The following is an 18,079-nucleotide window of genomic DNA, read 5'->3' as shown; positions in this document are numbered from 1 at the left end:
CTACATGGTTATTTTACTCAACTCTATCTGCAGTCTTCATTGCTTTACATTTTTACATATAGCTGACACAGAGTTTCAAAGTTTATGTGTTACACAGGTCTAGCCATATGTACAAACCAGGTTACTATCCTTCAGTCCCAGTTTCAAATTGAAGAGAACCTGAATGGCCAAGTTTAGATTAGATTTAAATCTCTGGTTCAATGATAAGGGGGTCAAGAGTCACTTAATAGGGACATAGCCACTGGATTCCCACCTTTGTTGATTGCAGAGGGTGGCAATTCCCAGGGAAAGTGTGTGTGTTATAGAGGGGTGGTGGTGAAGCTGTGGGCATTGTGAGCTAAATAAGCATACCAGAAAGTGCAGTTTCCTCTTATGTTCTCTTGTAAAATTCTGTACATAACTATATTTGAAACTTCATAGATTCATATTCAGAGTTATTACTATATGCAGAAAAATGAATTATTAATAATCATTTAAACTAAATGGCTCTTGTAAGTGCATTTATTCTATGATAACACTTAATTTCCAAAAGTATATATATGTATTCAGGAAGAGCAGCAGTGCTTACATAACTTTTTCAAAATTGTCCTTTTTAAAAAAATTTTTTTTAAATGTTTAGTGATTTATAAATTTTATTAATTTATTTTTATGAAATCATCTAAGTTGACCCTCAAAGTACAAATCATTTTGACTTAGATTTACTTTTTGGTTTTAACTTTTTTAAATTCGTTATATAAAGCAGTATTTCCAAAATTGTAGAATGCATACCATTCAGGTTCAGAAGATGATTTGGGGTGGTATACAGATGAATATTTTATTTTTTTAATATATATGTGTGTGTGTATATATTTATATATGTATATGTGTATATATATATATGTGTGTATACATATATACATATATATATTCTTAGAAGTATTGGAAAATGTAGCACATCATATATATGGTTTCACAGAAATGATGAAGCTAGGTAAAAATAAAGCGAGTTGACAAAGAAAAATAGCAAGCAAATAATACTACATGCAAATAGTTCTGCAAATAATTGTGTAACTGATCCATAAGATTTGGGAAACACTTAATTTTAAATACTTGCTTGATATTATATATGGCTAATAGATTGCTAATATAGCTTCATAAATAAATTGTATTTAAGGATCAAAATCAAAGAGCTAAAGAATTTGTATTTTATGTATTTTCTCCTGTTTGTCAGAACAGCAGTTTTCCACACACACACACACACACACACACACACACACACACACACAAATTGTATTCAGAACCTTAATCATTTGAGAGCCACACCTCTTGAAGAATCAGAGTCCAGAATATCCCCTTTCCCTTCATACCCCAGTTTTCCGTCTTTCCACCTTCCACTTACCTATTTGTGACATTTCTGAGGAAATATAATCTGAAAACAGTTCTAGGTAATTGTGTTAAAATAATATAGCTAGTCTTAACAAAGGTTTATGAGAATTATTTTCATAGCGGAATATCTCTTTCAGTATTTGTTAAAACATTTAACTTCCAGGAGCTAGCTTGTTTTGGAATGCAACAGGTGATGATCAAGACCCTGAATCTCAGCTGAAGCAAGATGATACCAAGATTTCCAGTGAGGACATGAATTTTTCTGTTGACATTAATAATGAAGTCACAAGTCCTCCGGGTAGTGCATCTTCATTAAAAGCAGTCGATATTCCCAGTTTTGAAGAGAGCAACATTGCTGTCGAAGAGGAATTTAATCAGCCACTTTCTGTATCCAAGTAAGGTCTCTTTGATTCAATATTTATCTTAATTCTTTGTTAATATTAAATTCTGATATTCTTTTGGTGTTATAACTCATGTGCATGTTAACCCATGGATACATATACATCTACACTTATTTCTTTATGTATCTATATTTGAAAATCCTTGACTTCATATCAATCCTGATTCTAATCCTACACCCCTTTTTCTTATTTAAAATTTCTTTCCTTAACAGTGAGAACCTGGCTCTTGTTATGTACACTATACTTATTTACTTGTTCAGTCCTAGTGTATACATAAAGTAGTTTCAGAATTGCTAAGAATTATTAAACAAATTCACTAGAGTATATTTGTTAACAGTTCTTTTTATCGTTAGCTTTATAATATCCAATGAAAATACCTCTTTCATAGTTATTTAGGTTAGTTTTTTTCTTACCCATTCCCTTACGTGGTTATTTGTTTGTAATGCTATTAGGTGTTAGTGTTTGTATTCCATTACGTGGTCTCCCCACATTCTAACTGATTTTGTTTTTTTCGGTATGTGAAACATCACTATGGTTCTAACAGATCAAATTATAGAAAAAGATACATACTCAAAGAATTGTTTTTCTCTTCTCATCCCTTATTCTCCTTTTTCCACCCAGTCTCTTTAGTTGCTGGCTTATCCTTCTTGTATTTCTTTTGTACATGTGAGCAGGTATGTCTGTATTTTCTTACGTTGTTTCTGACTTACACAAGTGTAGAAAAGTAGCACGTAGCATACCATAGGTACTCTCTTGTACTTTTCTCTTTCGCTTAGCAGCGTGTTCTGGAAATCACTCCAAATCAGTTCCTAGAGATCTTCCTCATTTTAAATAGCTGTATAGTACTTCATTGTGTGGATGTACCATGGTTTAATACAACATTCTCCTATTGATGAGCATTTTTTAATATTTTCCATTTACAAACAATGCTACAGTAAATTACTTTGTACATGTGTATTTTTGAATTGTTTTAGAAGTGGGATTCTGGCATCCAAAGTTAAGTGCAAATATAATTTTGTTAATTATTACCAAATTTCCCTGTGGAAAGGTTGTACCAGTTTGCATTCTCACCAGCAATGTATGACATTATCTGTTTCCCCACAGCCATGCCAACAAAATGTGTTGCCATGTTTTAAAAAAGGTTTTTTTAACAGTCTCATAACTGATAAATGATATCTTGCAATTGCTTTAATTTTCATTTTTAAAATTATGAATGAGTTGCATCACTTTTTCATGTTAAGGGTCATTTTGATATATTTGTGAATTAATCTGTGTTTCTTATATCTTTTTTTTTAGAGCTTTATGTCTTTTATCTCTCAATCTTTTTCTTTTTTTCACCCCTTGATTTTTAAGCATATTTTTATGGATTAGAGATGTTGGCTCTTTGTAGTATATGTTGTGAATATTTTCTTTCAGTTTATCAGTTGTCTTTTGACCTCGTTTGATGTATTTTGCTGTGTAATGATTTTTTAAGTAGTTGAATTAATTGATTTTTTCTTTAGAATTATATCTTGACTAGTGTTTTTACAAAGATTCAACTAATATTTATTGAAATTATTATGTACCAAATGAGCGTTTGGCGCTTTGTATCAAGTTAAACAATATGGAAAAAATTGGAAATAAGCTGAGTTTTAAAGAAGAGGAATGGTTAGAAAAATCACACCATATTTATGAAATATGTAAAGATTAAAACTCGCTTTTAAGAATATTTAATTAAATGGGAACCTACTCATGTTATAATATTAAGTTTTAAAATGCAGCTTCCAAAACCGTCTATTATATGATATTGTTTTCGGAGAAAATACATATCTAAAGAAAAAAGCATAGATGGTAATACTCGAAAATATTAACTAATTATCTCTAGGTATTAAGTTACCTATGACTTTTATTTTCTTTATATTTAGTGTAACTTTGAGCAGTTACCTAACCTCTATGCCTCAATTTTCTCATCTGTCAAATAGGGATAATATATATTTATCTCTCTCATAGGTCTTTTTGGTAAGGATTATGTAAGATGATGCACTTGAAAACAGTGTCTGGCCCCTAATAAGCTCTCTGCTAGCTAATATTTATTATTACTTTTCTCTGTTTTCTACAGTAGCCATAGATTGTTGTTATTATAAGAATGTTTTTTAATATTGCTTTCCCTAGTTTTTTTAAAAATATATGTTTATATTCTAATTTTGAAAGTAATAAAGGCCCATTGTATAAAATTTGAAAAATACACATAAAAACATAAACAAGAAAAGAAATGCCCCCAAGTATATGATGTGATTATAAATGGCAACTTAATGAACTCTCATTTGACAAGGATCTTAACTATATTTTAAAACTTGAAGTAAACAAATAATATATTTTAAATTTTTAGATACTCTAAAAATTGCTATTGCATCAAATTCAGCAGAAATCAATAGGTTATTTTCAACTTTCAAAGAAAGTTGTTTAAATATAAATAACAATTCAAAAAGGTAGCATGATCCAGCTTATATACAGCCTATCAAGATGGGATGCTCATCACTAAGAGCTGAAAATACAAACCAGAATGCTGCTTGAATCTCACCCCTTTCTTCCAGAGTTACTGCACTTCATATATATGTTAAAGGTACCTTAATACTAACACTTACATTATATATATCCTTTCAAGCAACTCTTCTCCAGTTGTGAGAAAAGAACCTGATGGGCCTGTGTTCTTTCCGAATTCCCTGCTGGCAGAGAGTATAAATATGTGCTTACAGAGTGAACCAACAGAGGGCGCTAGTAACAACTCTGCAACATCAGGGGAACCAAAAATTGAGCAAGTAACGCAACCCTTGCCTCATCAACCATCAGATAACCAGAAAATATACCAGAACTTATTGGTAAGAAAATGTAAAGCATTTCATCTTTTGTGAGATGCTTATTTAGTCTAGGGTATACTAGTTAAGACTTTTTAACCTTTAAACTGATTGGGACCTTAATGTAAAAAGATTTTCTGCAAATTAATGATATATGATTTATTTCTTTCAGCTTTCTATAAATTATGATAACCTAAATTTAGTTATATACCATAAGCTTGCCAGTTATCAGGTACTTAGATAGCCAGGAGGGATAAAAACCTTATTTTAAAAATATAAGTGTTGATATTTTGCCAAATTCAAACTAAAGTTATTACCATAAAAAACAAGCAAGAGTTTGCAGGAAATTTGAACATTGGAAAGAAGTACAATATTTATGATAATATTTACTGGTTTCAGTTCAAGTAAGCAGATTTTTATTGAATATTTAGCTTAATCTCAGAAAGTGACTAAGTAAAGTGGATAATATAGGCGAATATGACAGTCTCTGCCCTTGAGAACCTAGAGGAAATAGCACATGAATACCAATAACAGATAATTATAGGACAGGCTGAGAAGTGCTATAAGCAAAGGCAGCATCTAATAAAATAATTCTAGCTGGAGGAAATAGTTGTCTTGGAAAAATTAGAATGTGAACTGAGTCTTACAGGTCAAAAACCCTGGCTGTCACTTCCATCTAAATTGTGGACTTTGAGGACATGGTTCCATAGTGTAGCAGTTAACACGTCTGCCTTACACTCAGAAGGTCCTGGGTTCGTGTCCCAGTGTGAGGCACAGTCCATGGTCTATGGCTATGCCACCCTGAACAAGCCGGATGTCTGATCTCGGAAGCTAAGCAGGGTCGGGCCTGGTTAGTACTTGAATGGGAGACCACTTAGGAAGACCAGGTGCTGTAGGCATAAATAATAATAAATAATAATAAATAAATCATAGACTTTGGAACATTTGATTTCTTCATTTAACATTTAAGGCTAATTAAGCATGTTTCATAGGGTCCCGAGTATTCATCAATGAACACATACTTGTATAATTGTCCTGTTAGATCCTAGACTGGTACAATCAGCTGTGTGCTCAGGGAATGAAATATGCCTTAATATCAGGAAGGCAGAGATAGTATCACAGGTCATTCTCATTCAAAGTGAGAAAAGAAAGGAGTCAAATTCTGAAAGTAACAAAGATCTACATAATGTATAACTGAAAGTTACCATTTTTTAGATGAAAGCATGATTTAAAATGTTTGTTTATAAAGAATATACTATAAATCCTTGAAAACACTTGAAATATTATGTAAATAATTTTGTCTGTTGGTTTTAAAATGAATAAGTTCTGAACAAACATTCTAAGTTTCCTCTAGGGTCTGATGAAATCATTCATTAGGATTAGCTGCTTTTGTAAAAACCTTATAATACTTACAAATGTACTTGATACTTTGTAGAATTTAGCAAGATATTTTGCTTTCCCTGGCCTTACTTCTGCTATTATATTTACATTTTTGTTTCCTAAGATTGTTAACAGTGATTTTTCAAATATGTCCTTTTTCTTTTCATCAGGGTCAAGTGAACCACCTTTTAAATAACGCTTCTAAAGAAACTGAACAACCATCTACCAAGGCAGTAATTATCAGCCATGAATGCACCAGAACCAAAAATGTTTACCATACAAAGAAAAATAAACATGATTCAGGACTGGTGGACAAAGATTTTGTTCTTAATGCAACCCTTAAGCAACTAAGAAGCCTTGGAGTAAAAATTGATTCTCCCACTAAAGTGAAGAAAAATGCACATAAAGTGGATCATGCTAGGTAACTTTAAATTTTGTTTTAAAAGATGAATAAATTTTAGATGTATTGCAGTAGTTTCATGAGAAAAGGTATAAGCTTGCCACTCAGTTCAATTGATTAATCATTCATTCCACATCTGCTAGATGTATGATGAATAAGAAGTCATCTCTACCCTGTAGATTCTTCATTTTGGTAGGAGAGAGGGTTATATACATAAGTAATTAGAGAGAGATTATGTGATGTCTCCTGGGTAAAGATGCCAATGAAATACTCTGGGAGTCTTCGGGAAAGAAAAATGAGGTTTTATTCATTTCTGGAAAGTGTTCCTGGAGGTGACAGCATCTGCACCAACCCCTGGATGTATGGTTATATAGTCATGCCATCTAAAAGGCAAAGACATTTTTTTTCTAGAAATATGTTTCGAAGAATGTAGTTACATGAACCTTATTTATTGTTTACCAGTTCTAATTGGCCATGTTCTTCTGTTCACATTCCTCTTATTCAGATATTACCTTAGCACATACTTGTTTTTAAAGGGGATAAATCTGGAAATTATATTACCGTTAGCATGTTATCTGTTAATTATTTTTGTTGTTGTTTTCTAGTTACAAAAGTAATACAGTCTCATGATTTAAAAAAAAATCAAATAATACATGAGTATCAGATAAATACAAAAGCACCTACTCCCCAAACTCTTTAGTCTGACTCCTCCAAGGTTACTTCTTGATTCTTTTATATTGTTCTTGAAATGTTCAAGTATGTATGTGTGATAAGTGTGCTTTGAGTTTTTTTGCTTAACATTATAGCTTACTTTTCTTTATAGGTATATGCAGTTCTTATGCATTTACACAGGTGCATAATGTTCTGTTGCACCCATTACTGTAACATAGTGAATCCTAGTCCTCTATTAATGGCCTTTTAGGCTCAATCTCTTATTTCTTGTCTAAAACAATACTAAGTGAACATCATTCTACAGGTACTTGTACAGGTCTCTTTGCAGGATAGATTCCTACAAGTAGGCAGGATCAAAGGATATGTGCATGTAGGGCTTTGGTAGATGTTGCCGTTGCCCAAAATAGATGTACCAGTTTATATTCCTCCCAACAATGTAGGAGGTAAGACGATAAATATGGGGGGGGTTTTGTTTTTTTTTTATGGTGACATTAGTTAACAAAATCCAATAAGTTTCAGCTGTATACTTTAACGGTAAGGCATATATATATTTACACTCTGTGTTCACTTCCCATAGTTAGGTTTCTTTCTGACACCACATATTTGACACCCTTTACCCCATTTACCTCCCCACTTCCGCCTACCCTCTGGTAACCACTAGTCTATTTATTGTCCATGTCCATGTGTCTCTGTTAAGACTAGCATTTTTGAAGGTTTTATTTTAGTACTGTGAGAGAGGCTATATAAACATCTGTTGGATTGCACAGATCATCCTGCTGTCTATGTGGAACCCTTACGTTTTGGTTGGCTGCCTTCGAGGAATAGTTTTTAGGTAATGTATTTCTTCACAGTAGCCATCCTATTTTAATGTCTCTAGTGAGAAACATTGAAATTAACACATTTTAGTGTATAATGAAACCAATTCATTTTTTAAAGCCTAGAATGAAATGGAAAGTAAAGCCTTTTTGGTATATCAGTGTGGGATAGTCAAATTCTTTTAATCAAGATTGTTCTGCTCTTAATTTAAATGACAATTTATATTTTAAATTCATAATATAAAAATAATACATGCTCGGGATTGGAATTTTTAAAAATGAAGAAAATGTAAAGTGAACTAATAAGACCCAAAGAAAATTGGCACTTTAGGAAACATAGTTGCAGTTTTACTATATATACAATTTTGTTTTTATTTTTTTGCTTAACATTATAAAATAGCTATTTTCATTTAATACTTGGGCTATACCCATTTTTAAAATTTGCTTATCTCTGTGAGTTGAAAAATTCATAGAAAGGGATTCATAGATAGGATTTTAATTTCATATAAGATAATTTTCTCAAGGAAGTGAGCTACTCACTAAAGCTTGTAATGTTCTATTATTAAATGTGTTTCCTGTTTGATCTTATTGTTGTTTTATTTTACCAATAGTGAATGACTTTTACATTATAGGGCCTTGTATTTTGTCTTAAAACCATGATTGATGTATAGATTTAGGAAAATTAATTTGCGTTCCTACTTTCAGTCCGTGAATCATGGATTACTTTCTAGGTTATCACATTTATCTCTTGAATATATCTGGATCATCAAGAATTAGATGTTTGAGCACTCAGATAAAAAGCACCATGAGGTTTAAAGCTGAAGACCTTTTGTTACTTGTATAGAATGACACTATTTAGAATAGCACTATTTAGTACTCAAGTTAATGGCCTACTTTGTTGTGTCTTTCAGTGTGTTGGCATGCATCAGTCCTGAAGCAGTGATCTCTGGATTAAACTACATGTCATTTGCTAATGTCGGCATGAGTGGCTTAAGCCCCAATGGTGTGGATTTGAGCATGGAGGCAAATGCTATAGCTCTGAAATATTTAAATGAAAATCAGTTATCACAACTGTCTGTCTCTCGATCAAACCAAAATAACTGTGACTCATCTTTTAGCTTTCTACATATTAATACAGACAGAAGCACAGTGGGGCTTAGTTTAATTTCACCAAACAACATGTCATTTGCAACCAAAAAATATATGAAGAGATATGGACTCATACAAAGCAGTGACAATAGTGAAGATGAAGAAGAGCCTCCAAACAACATAGATAGCAAGAGTGAACATTTACTGAGTCAGAACCTCACATCCATACCTGAAAAACTTGATTGTCGGAAGGAGTCTCCTAGGAATACCTGTGAAATCATTAATTGTCATAACGGCGAATCCATGAGCACCCACACAGATACGCCAGTATTGAGAAATATTACAAATGAAATTGTCAATTCAAAAGCAACACAGCGATTGAATGAAAATCCAGCTTTCTTATTAAAGAACCTTAAACCAAGTCCTGCAATGAACCTCAGAACTGGAAAAGCAGAGTTTACCCAACATCCTGAGAAAGAAAACGAAAGGGACAGTCCAATTTTTTCTGAAAGTTTGAAACCTTCTGAAACTTTGAAGCAAATGAATAGTATGAATTCTGTAGGCACCTTCTTAGATGTAAAGCGTCTCAGACAGTTGCCAAAATTATTTTAAACCTTTAACTTCTTGCCCTCTCGATATGAGGACACGTATCTTCTGAAGATGCTTAGAGAAGTCGCAGCTTTTTGGTAGTTTTGGGATTTCTAATCATTCTAAGGGTCACCCTGTTTCTTGGTAGCAGCTGATTGCGAAGAGCTGAACAAGTGGCCTGATTTGTCTACGAGATGGCTGGCTAGTAGGAGAGCTAAGTTAAGTTCTCTGTTCCAATCAAACTGTTCAACATCACTGAAACCTTTTAAAAAAAAAAAACCTGAGATCAGTAATTTCAGCAAATTTAGGTAAACAGACACTATCCAACTCTAAATCTGAACTGTTCTTTTATACTGTACATTTTGAAAGATAAGTCTGTTTTCCTAGCATGTTGCATCTCTGCATCTATCCAGTATCACCTGAAAGAACATAAAGTTATCATGACCCTGACTAAATTAGCTAAATCAACCCTTAGTGAATTTAAGGGGAAATTTTTATTTTTTTTAAATAATTGAAGATCTTTTATATAAGGAGTGTATATGTCCTCTTAAATTAAGATGCTCATTTGTTAGTCTGTGGAAGTAAAACTTTTGCAATGTGGGTGGATGTTAATGTAACATTTTCAACATATAGCACTAATTATCACAGAATAAGAAAAGTATTGGTTATGAGTGTGTTTTATAAACTTGGTGAGTTTTTCAAACATTTTAATTTTTTAATAGAACTAAAATGTCTTAAATTTAATAAAAATGTTTAGATTGACTGTTTTCCATTGCCCTCTGTTAGAGCATATCCTTCTGTATTTTTTAAAAAGAACTTTTTAGACTCTCAACAAGTTAAATTATTATTCGGGTATACACTTCACCGAGTGACCCCCAGTGATAATATCTTACATAACCATAGTAAATGATCAAAACCAAGAAACTGACATTGGGTACAATATTAGTAACTAAACCACAGACCTTCAGGTGTCACAAGTTTTACACGAACTCATTTATTTACTTTCTGGTGTATAGTTCTGTGAAATTTTATTACTTATAGATTTGCATAACCACCACCACAGTCAGCATACGAAACTGTTCCAGCACCACAAAGAAACTCTCTATTGCTACCCTCCCTCTAACCCTAACCCTTAACGAACCAATGGTCTGTTCTCCATCACTGCAATTTTGTCATTTTGAGAATGTTGACATAAATGGGATCATAGTACGTAACTTTTTGAAATTGGTTTTCACTCAGCATAATGTCTTTGAGTTCCATCCAAGTTGTTGAGTGTATCCATAGTTGCTTCCCTTTTCCCCACCTTCTTAAATACTAAGTTTTAAATTGTTATTTCTGAATATAAATGAAAAAAAAAAAATCCTCATTCAACTGAGAGAGAAAACTTCTGCTGAAGTTAAAATAAGATGTCATCGCCTTACATTAAAGTTTGATATATAAACTGGAAAGAAATGGACTTTAGATCTCTAACTACTTCCTAACCCAGCTGGGGCTTTCTGAGGTAATAAGTTGCTAAAACAATTTATAGTTAGCAAGACCAAGTGTAGTCACATGGTGGTAGCTCTCTGCTGTTCCCCACTGGAGCCAGGGACCCATTTCTGAATTTTTCCTTGAGTTGTAGCTCTTTCAAGTTAAAATTAAGATGAGTTAATGGCAATGATGATGATTCTCTGTGTTTCTCTTTGTTTCCATAGGCTTTGGGGCTTTAGTTATTTTAACAAATAGCATAAAAGTCCACTTACAGATCTCATTGGAGTAAATTTTTAACGGAATTGTCAATGCCAGTGTGCTCTGTTTAACTTTAACCCTCAGTGTTTCATCAAAGAAGCGAGTGTAGGTACAATTTATATTACACATAAAAAACAGAATGTTAGTGAATTAACTGACAGCCTCATTAACCATACCATTATCACTGAGAACCCTGTAATTTTCACACCAAACAAGAAGCTTTCTATCTGAACAATAAAAACCGAACCTGAGGCTTTTTAGGCAAAATCTAATTCCATCATGTCTGTTACTACATCTAATTTAGGCTTCTAATAAGATGTTTAAGCAGTTTTGGAGACTGAATTTCGACTGCAGATTAATTCAACAAAACATATCTCTACTAAATACATGTCCAGAGAAGAGGGACCAGCACTAAAGCCTATTCTAGAAAGTTCCCTAAGAAGAGTGTTTTACTATGGGAAATTATTTGGCAAATTAGTTACTATGATAGCTTTTAGGCATCTTTGGAAAAAGCATTAGTACTGGGGAAATTGGATTAAAAGACTTCGGAGATGATTGCCTCAAATGACATTTATCTGAATTTTACTTTCATCCAGCCCTCCAACTACTGTTGACAGATACATGGGTGCTACTTCAAATGGAACAAGGAAATGATGGCACTTCTATTATCCAGCTTCTGAGGGGAAATAACCCTTAGTCTGAGTCCTAGGCAATTGGCACCCCACTCCCTCATCATACTTCCCCTCAACCTCTGAGCCCCTTGCTGGCTAATTACTCCATGCTCATTTGTCCTCTGCCTCACCCTACCTGTGCTACGGCCCTGCAGATGTGGATAAAGACATGTTAAGACATAAGTCTTGCCCTTTTGTCAGCTGTAAAGACTAGGGAACAGATACTCCCTGGAAAATAGTCACAGACCAGTATGTGATAAAAAGCCAAAATGAGTGATCCGGACTGTAAGGAGCCACAGCAGTGTAATCATGATAGTTTCCATCTTTTCAGGACTCACTAGGTGCTCACAGGGCGCTGTGCAGAGCACATCATATGCATTAGTTCATTTAAGCCTTCTGGCTAATCCCAGCTGGTGATTGTCATTCTCATAGATGAGGAACAGCCTTAGGGAAATAATTTACCCAAGTTGCTACCAGAGAGTCAAGCTCAAGTATAACTCCAGATCTTAAGTTCTTATTAAGCCACTGAGAAATACAACTTCTCTGAGGCCTGAGGAATTCAAGGTTCTTCCTACGGGAAACATCTTCAGCTGAATTATTTTGAATACTACAATCAATACTGTCTTCAAATATACTATCCTCCAAGCTGCCCTGCCATATTTTCCCCCAAGAAGGCGTCCCCTTGCCCTTTAACTAGGACCAGAAATGACTTTTACCCGAGTCTGAAGTAGGCAGCCCCAGCTACCTATGTTAATGTTAAAGGGTTTACTTTAATAATTTTCATTGTGGTCGCCTCCTACTGAGTCTACTGTAAGGGCTCCAGGAAATTAGAAGAACAAAAGGTTTTTCTGTGCCCTTGTTTTGTAGACATTACTCATAAGGTCAGAACCTTTCCTAGCCTCCTAGTTGAACTGAGGGCTCTCTGCCTGCAAGATTAATGATAATGTCTTAGGTTGGCAGACTGCTTCACACTTTTCAAAGTATGCTTTCCCACATATTTCCTCATATAATACTTAAACCAAAACCTGACTGAAGTATGTATGACAGCATCATCAATCGTTTTTTTCAAATGATGAGACAGACACAAATAAGATGTAACTAGGCCAAAGTCACACATTTATAGTTAATAACCTAGTATCCTAACCCAGCAGCAATCACTCCTTCCACTCCCTGCCCTGTGCTGTGACAACAGGTAACTAATATGCTGGGCACTGAGCTAGGTGCTGAGCACAAGATAAATAAGACAAACCTGTCCTGTAGGAACTTGATCTAATGGGGGAGATACATGTAAACATTAGCAATACAGAGACATCAGTGCCTATAATAAAACTATATGACATGGGAGAATATATTAAGAGAAAGTGGGAGGAGGGCTATTCTGAGAATGTTCTAGATTTTTCCAGAATCTTGTAGGAGCGATAGGGAAAAGATGGGAAGAGGTGATATTTCTGATAGAGGGAACAGCTTGTTGGAAAGCGTGGAGGTATGTATAGGTACAACACGGGAAAAAGGGGTTGTGGGCAGGAAACTAAAGATAGGAAAAGGATAAAATAAACAAAAACATTGAATTAGAAGTTAGCAACAGCTGGGTTCGTCTTGTCACTGCCCCGAATTCTGTGATATTGGGCAAGTCACCTCATATCACTAGACTTCAGTTTCCCATTATTTGAAGTGAAGACGTTAGCCATGTATCTTTGATTGTATGAACAATGATGCAGAAATAGGTTGCGAGGAGTGGTTTACAAGTCCATAGGAGAGAAAAATTTAGCATTGGAGCTGGGCCTTGAAGGATTTTCCACAGGCATAAATGAGAAAAATGGGATTTTTCCTACTTTTTTAATGTTTAATATATTTCATAATTTAAAAAGAAAAAGAATCCAATTTTCCCCACCAAAATGTTGAGTAATAAAATCTTTTCGAAAGGATAACAAGTTTTTCTCTAGCTCTGGATTATATGTTCCCTGTTTTTAAGGAGCTCAAAGTCCAGTATGGAAGAAAACATCAAACCCATGGAAAGGGGCTTTAGGGTTTGGGTGATGTTCTTTATCTCCTCTCTGCTTCCTAAACCGGAACTGTCTGGGTCACAGAGAACATCCTCAGAGGAAATCCTGTTTTCCCACTTCCTGGTCAGAGGCTGAACTCCAGGAAAAGGACGGATTAAGGGAGAGCCCTGTGTCCTGTCTCTTCACAGGAGGTCTGGGACCAGGAGGGCAAAAGGAACTAATTAAAAACATAATGGAAAAGATGACGTCAGGTACCCAAGCCGCAAGGCCCTCAAAAGTCACTTGGTTCTCGTCGTGCAAGTGAGGACACTGGGAGCCAAAGAAGAAGAGAGACTTGCTCAAGTTCACACAGCTTAGTAAGCACAGAGCTGGGGCCCAGAACTCAGGACTTTATCCTCCCAGAACATACTATCATATGTTGCGGTATTTAAGTCAGTAAGTTAGGTATTAAACAATCAAACCCAGGCTCACCTGATTCCCTTTTACACCGTAAGGGGGGAAAAAAAGGCAGTGTGTGCATGAGCACGTGCGTGCCCACACACGCACACACATACACTTTGCAGCCTCGCTTTGCTCTCATGGCTCCTTTGCCTCCAAACCCTCCATGGGTTCAAAGCCTCGTTTACCCTTCAAAACCCAGCTTAAAGGCAAACCCCACCCTCATTCCCTTCCCATCCTGCAAGAAACCATCCCAGAATCCTCTTATGGAAGCGATATTTTCTCCTTTGACTTTCCATAACCCTTTCCGGTCCTCTTCTCATCCTCTTTCAGATTTATTACAACCAGTTTGTATGTTGGTTATGTGTAGGCATGGCTGGGAGCAACTCAAGGAGACAGACTATGTATGCTCCCCTCATACAAGGAGGAGTCACAGGGACAAGGTCTGCTGAATGTGTCAGCTGTGTCTGGGGCTTTGCACTAGACTCAGGAGAACATAGCAAAGAAAGAGAAGGCACTGTTAGAACCTGCTGTTGTAAAAATCCATTTATGCATGCACAGACACGTATTTGCAGAACCACACCCATCCAGCATTTCTCAAAGTCCTATTCAGAATCTCATTTAGATCTCACAGTAACCCTGTGAAGTAACGGAAGCAAACATGCACTTTCACTGCAAACACTCACATAACCATGGAGATTCGAGACAGAAGCAGATGAAAAGACCTGCCACGAGTGACAGGATCCTGGTTTGAGACAGCAGAATGAAGAAAGATGGGAGAAAGGAAGATGAGATTATGCTTCCAGATCTTTTTGAAGGTCAGAAACGACCTGTTATGGAGCCAGTACTGTTTGCTTACTGCATGGTGGATCATTAGGCTCACAGGAGAAAGCACTATTACATCTGTTCTCTTATCTAATCATTATAACAACTCAGTGAAGTAATAACACTAGTTAACATTTACTGAGCACATCTGCTATGTTCTAAGCCCTGTACATTAGTTAACTTACTCTGCACAACAACATATATGGTAGATACTTTTATTATCCTTCATTTTATGGAGTAGAAACTAGGATCAGAGAGGTTAAGTAATTTTCCCCAAGGTCACACAGCCAATATGAAGAACCAGTATTCAAACCCTGGCAGTCTCACTCCAGAGCCCTTGCTCTTAACCTGGGCATTATGTTAGGTTTATCCCTGAGAGAAAATGGAGACTCAGTGGTAAAGAGATGTGTCCAAGGTCACACAGGTGAACTCAAGTCTGACTGACCTCAGAGCCCATATTTTCTTCTCCTTTTTCTCTTCCTCTTGAGGTAAGAATGTGTTTCAGTTCCCTAAAGCCCAATATTCCTGCCTTGGTAATGTGATACCAGGTCACAGACACTGGTTGGAAGAGGAGCAGGTACACAGATCATAGCTGAGTCATTCCTGATGAATGACTTGCTCCAACCCCCCAGAATCATCCTAGAGGGACCTGGTGCTGTGACTCTTCAAGCCCCTTGCCTGTGCTCCCCACCCAGCACGGAAAATATCTGTGGAGATAAAGTCTACCACCTCCATCAAGACCTGTATTTCCTGAGCCACCCCAGGAAGGAGTGCCACTCACAACTTGTATCATCATGGAACCATTTATCTCTCCTACAGAGGCCTTATGGGATGCACTTGAACATTCTCTGTGGCTGAATTCTAGGACCAAGAGGGCTGGCCAGTTCTGCTTCCTCTAAGTTCATGCCCCAGTTTCCTGCTGGGTGGTGTTCCTCTCTCTCAATTTCTTTCTCCAGCTCTTTCTTCATTCTTTTTCTTTCTTCAGCATACATGTGTGGTGCTTCTACTATCTCTGCAATATGCTGGGGTATTAACAAACCAGACATGGTCCCTGTCTGGGAGGGGTTCAGTGGGGTGCACAGACACCCAGCTGTGTGTGTTTGGCACCATGCTGGAAGGATGTTTAAGGGATACAGGAGAAGGAACCAGAGGCAGGACCTTCTGTTCTACTGAAAGTTCTCTGTACTCATTCACTGAGCATGTTTTTGAGATTATTCCCTATTTTTATATCAGTAGTTTGGTTCTTTTTTATTGCTGAGTATTATTCTGAGTATTGCATGAATATATCACAATTTGTTTATTCACCTGGTGATGGGCATTTGGATTGTTTCTAGTTTTGGGCTATTATGAATAAAGCTGCTATGAACATTTGTATACAAGAGCTCTTGTGGGTATATATTTTTCAATTCTCCCAAGTAAGTATATATTTATAAACTGTATGTTTATAAGGAACTTCCAAAGAGTTCTTCAAAGTGGTTGCGTCATTTTTTGCATTCCCTTCAATAGCATATGAGAATCCCAGTTACTCCGCATCCTCACCAAAACTTGGTTTCATTAGTCTTTTAAGTTTAAACCATTTTAATGGGTGTGTTACAGTTATCGAAGTTTTAATTTGCATTTCCTAATGCAAGTTTGAGCATCTTTTCATAAGACTTTTGTCTGTTTGTTTAGCTCCTACAGAGTCACAAGGGATTTAAACCAGGACATATCTCTGTGCTATCCAAAGTGTCCAAGACTTTGAAGTGGTTTTTCCAACATAGCAAATATTATAGTCTGCAGGAATGGGGAGGACATTGGGTCCAAGCTGATGTGGGTGCCAACCAGCTGATTGACCTCGAGTGAGCTGAGCCTCTTTGCCCAACTCTAAAGTTAGGGCCACACTAGCAACCTGGCGGGGTTATTGTGGAGGATGAAATGACAGAACAGACCAGGGAGCAGTGCAGGCACACACAGCAGGTGCTCAGTACATATAGCCCCTCAGCAATCCAGGGTCTCACTCACAAGTATTTACATGTACACAAGGGCCAGGGCCCTGTCTGAATGACCACCAGCAACTATTTGCTAGCCAGAGGGCTGGTGGCCACACACATGTTCTGTCCTTTTCTGACAGCTCTGGGAGCTGTCTGGGAGCAAGACCATTGAGGCAGAGCTGTCTGGGCTTCTCTGCTTATGAGCACAGACGAGCTTAGGCACTCTCTTCCATAAGTGTGGGGGGAGCAACTTCGGTCTTCCGTATGCTTTTCTAAGAAGCATGGGTTAGGAGACAGCTTTAAAACATTAGGAAGCACAATGCTTTCTTAATACATTTGTTTATTTTACACTGGCCTTTGCTACAGAGGATTGTAAAGTAGAGCACTAGCTCTCAGATTTTTGTGTGCATCAGAAATATGGACATCAGATTTCTAGGCCTCATTTGCAGAGTTTCTGATTTGCAGGCCTGGGTGGGGCCGGAGAATTGGCTCTTCCAACAAGTTCCCAGGTGAGATTAATGGTCTTCTTTGAGAACCACTGAATTAGAATGAAATCCTTTCCATCTCTGATAATCACGATGGCAGCGCTTGAGTGTGGAAGCACAGAGCTGACTCTCCCCACATTTAAGCTTGTAATTCTGGGCTCATGCCTGCTTACTGATGGGGCAAGTGTGTTTCCGGGGCAAAGAATGAGGACAAAAATGGAGACAATGGTCAAATGCAAGTAGAAGGAGAAACAATGACATCTCCTCAGATCGGAGTTTTTACCACTAAAAATAATCCTAAAAACATTATGGTAGACCAACAATTATCATCTCCTGTCTACAGATGAGGAAAGTGAAACTCAGAGATTAAGTAACTTTCCTAGAAACATACAGTTGGCAAGTGGGGGAGCAGGAA

General features: G+C 36.3%; 1 protein-coding gene and 1 pseudogene across 6 annotated transcripts in view; both read left to right on the top strand.

The window, feature by feature from the left end:
- Nucleotides 1-10,311, top strand: part of STIL (STIL, centriolar assembly protein) — a 39,396-nt gene extending 29,085 nt beyond the window's left edge. For 5 of the 6 annotated variants that reach the window (XM_025051954.1, XM_006919164.3, XM_015595212.2 and 2 more), the window contains 4 exons: nucleotides 1,529-1,760; nucleotides 4,411-4,624; nucleotides 6,151-6,401; nucleotides 8,779-10,311. In XM_025051954.1, coding sequence (XP_024907722.1) covers nucleotides 1,529-1,760; nucleotides 4,411-4,624; nucleotides 6,151-6,401; nucleotides 8,779-9,568 — 1,487 coding nt within the window. In that variant the 3' untranslated portion in view covers nucleotides 9,569-10,311. Of the gene's footprint in view, nucleotides 1-1,528; nucleotides 1,761-4,410; nucleotides 4,625-6,150; nucleotides 6,402-7,819; nucleotides 7,885-8,778 lie in introns of all 6 variants that reach the window. The other variant, XM_025051956.1, reaches the window with a different exon arrangement.
- LOC112485957 lies at nucleotides 5,384-5,499 on the top strand (annotated as a pseudogene).
- Nucleotides 10,312-18,079: the final 7,768 nt, after the last annotated feature.

This window comes from Pteropus alecto, unplaced genomic scaffold, assembly GCF_000325575.1.
Source record: "Pteropus alecto unplaced genomic scaffold, ASM32557v1 scaffold25, whole genome shotgun sequence".
Taxonomy (NCBI): domain Eukaryota; kingdom Metazoa; phylum Chordata; class Mammalia; order Chiroptera; family Pteropodidae; genus Pteropus; species Pteropus alecto.
This window is presented reverse-complemented; position numbering and strand designations above follow the sequence as displayed.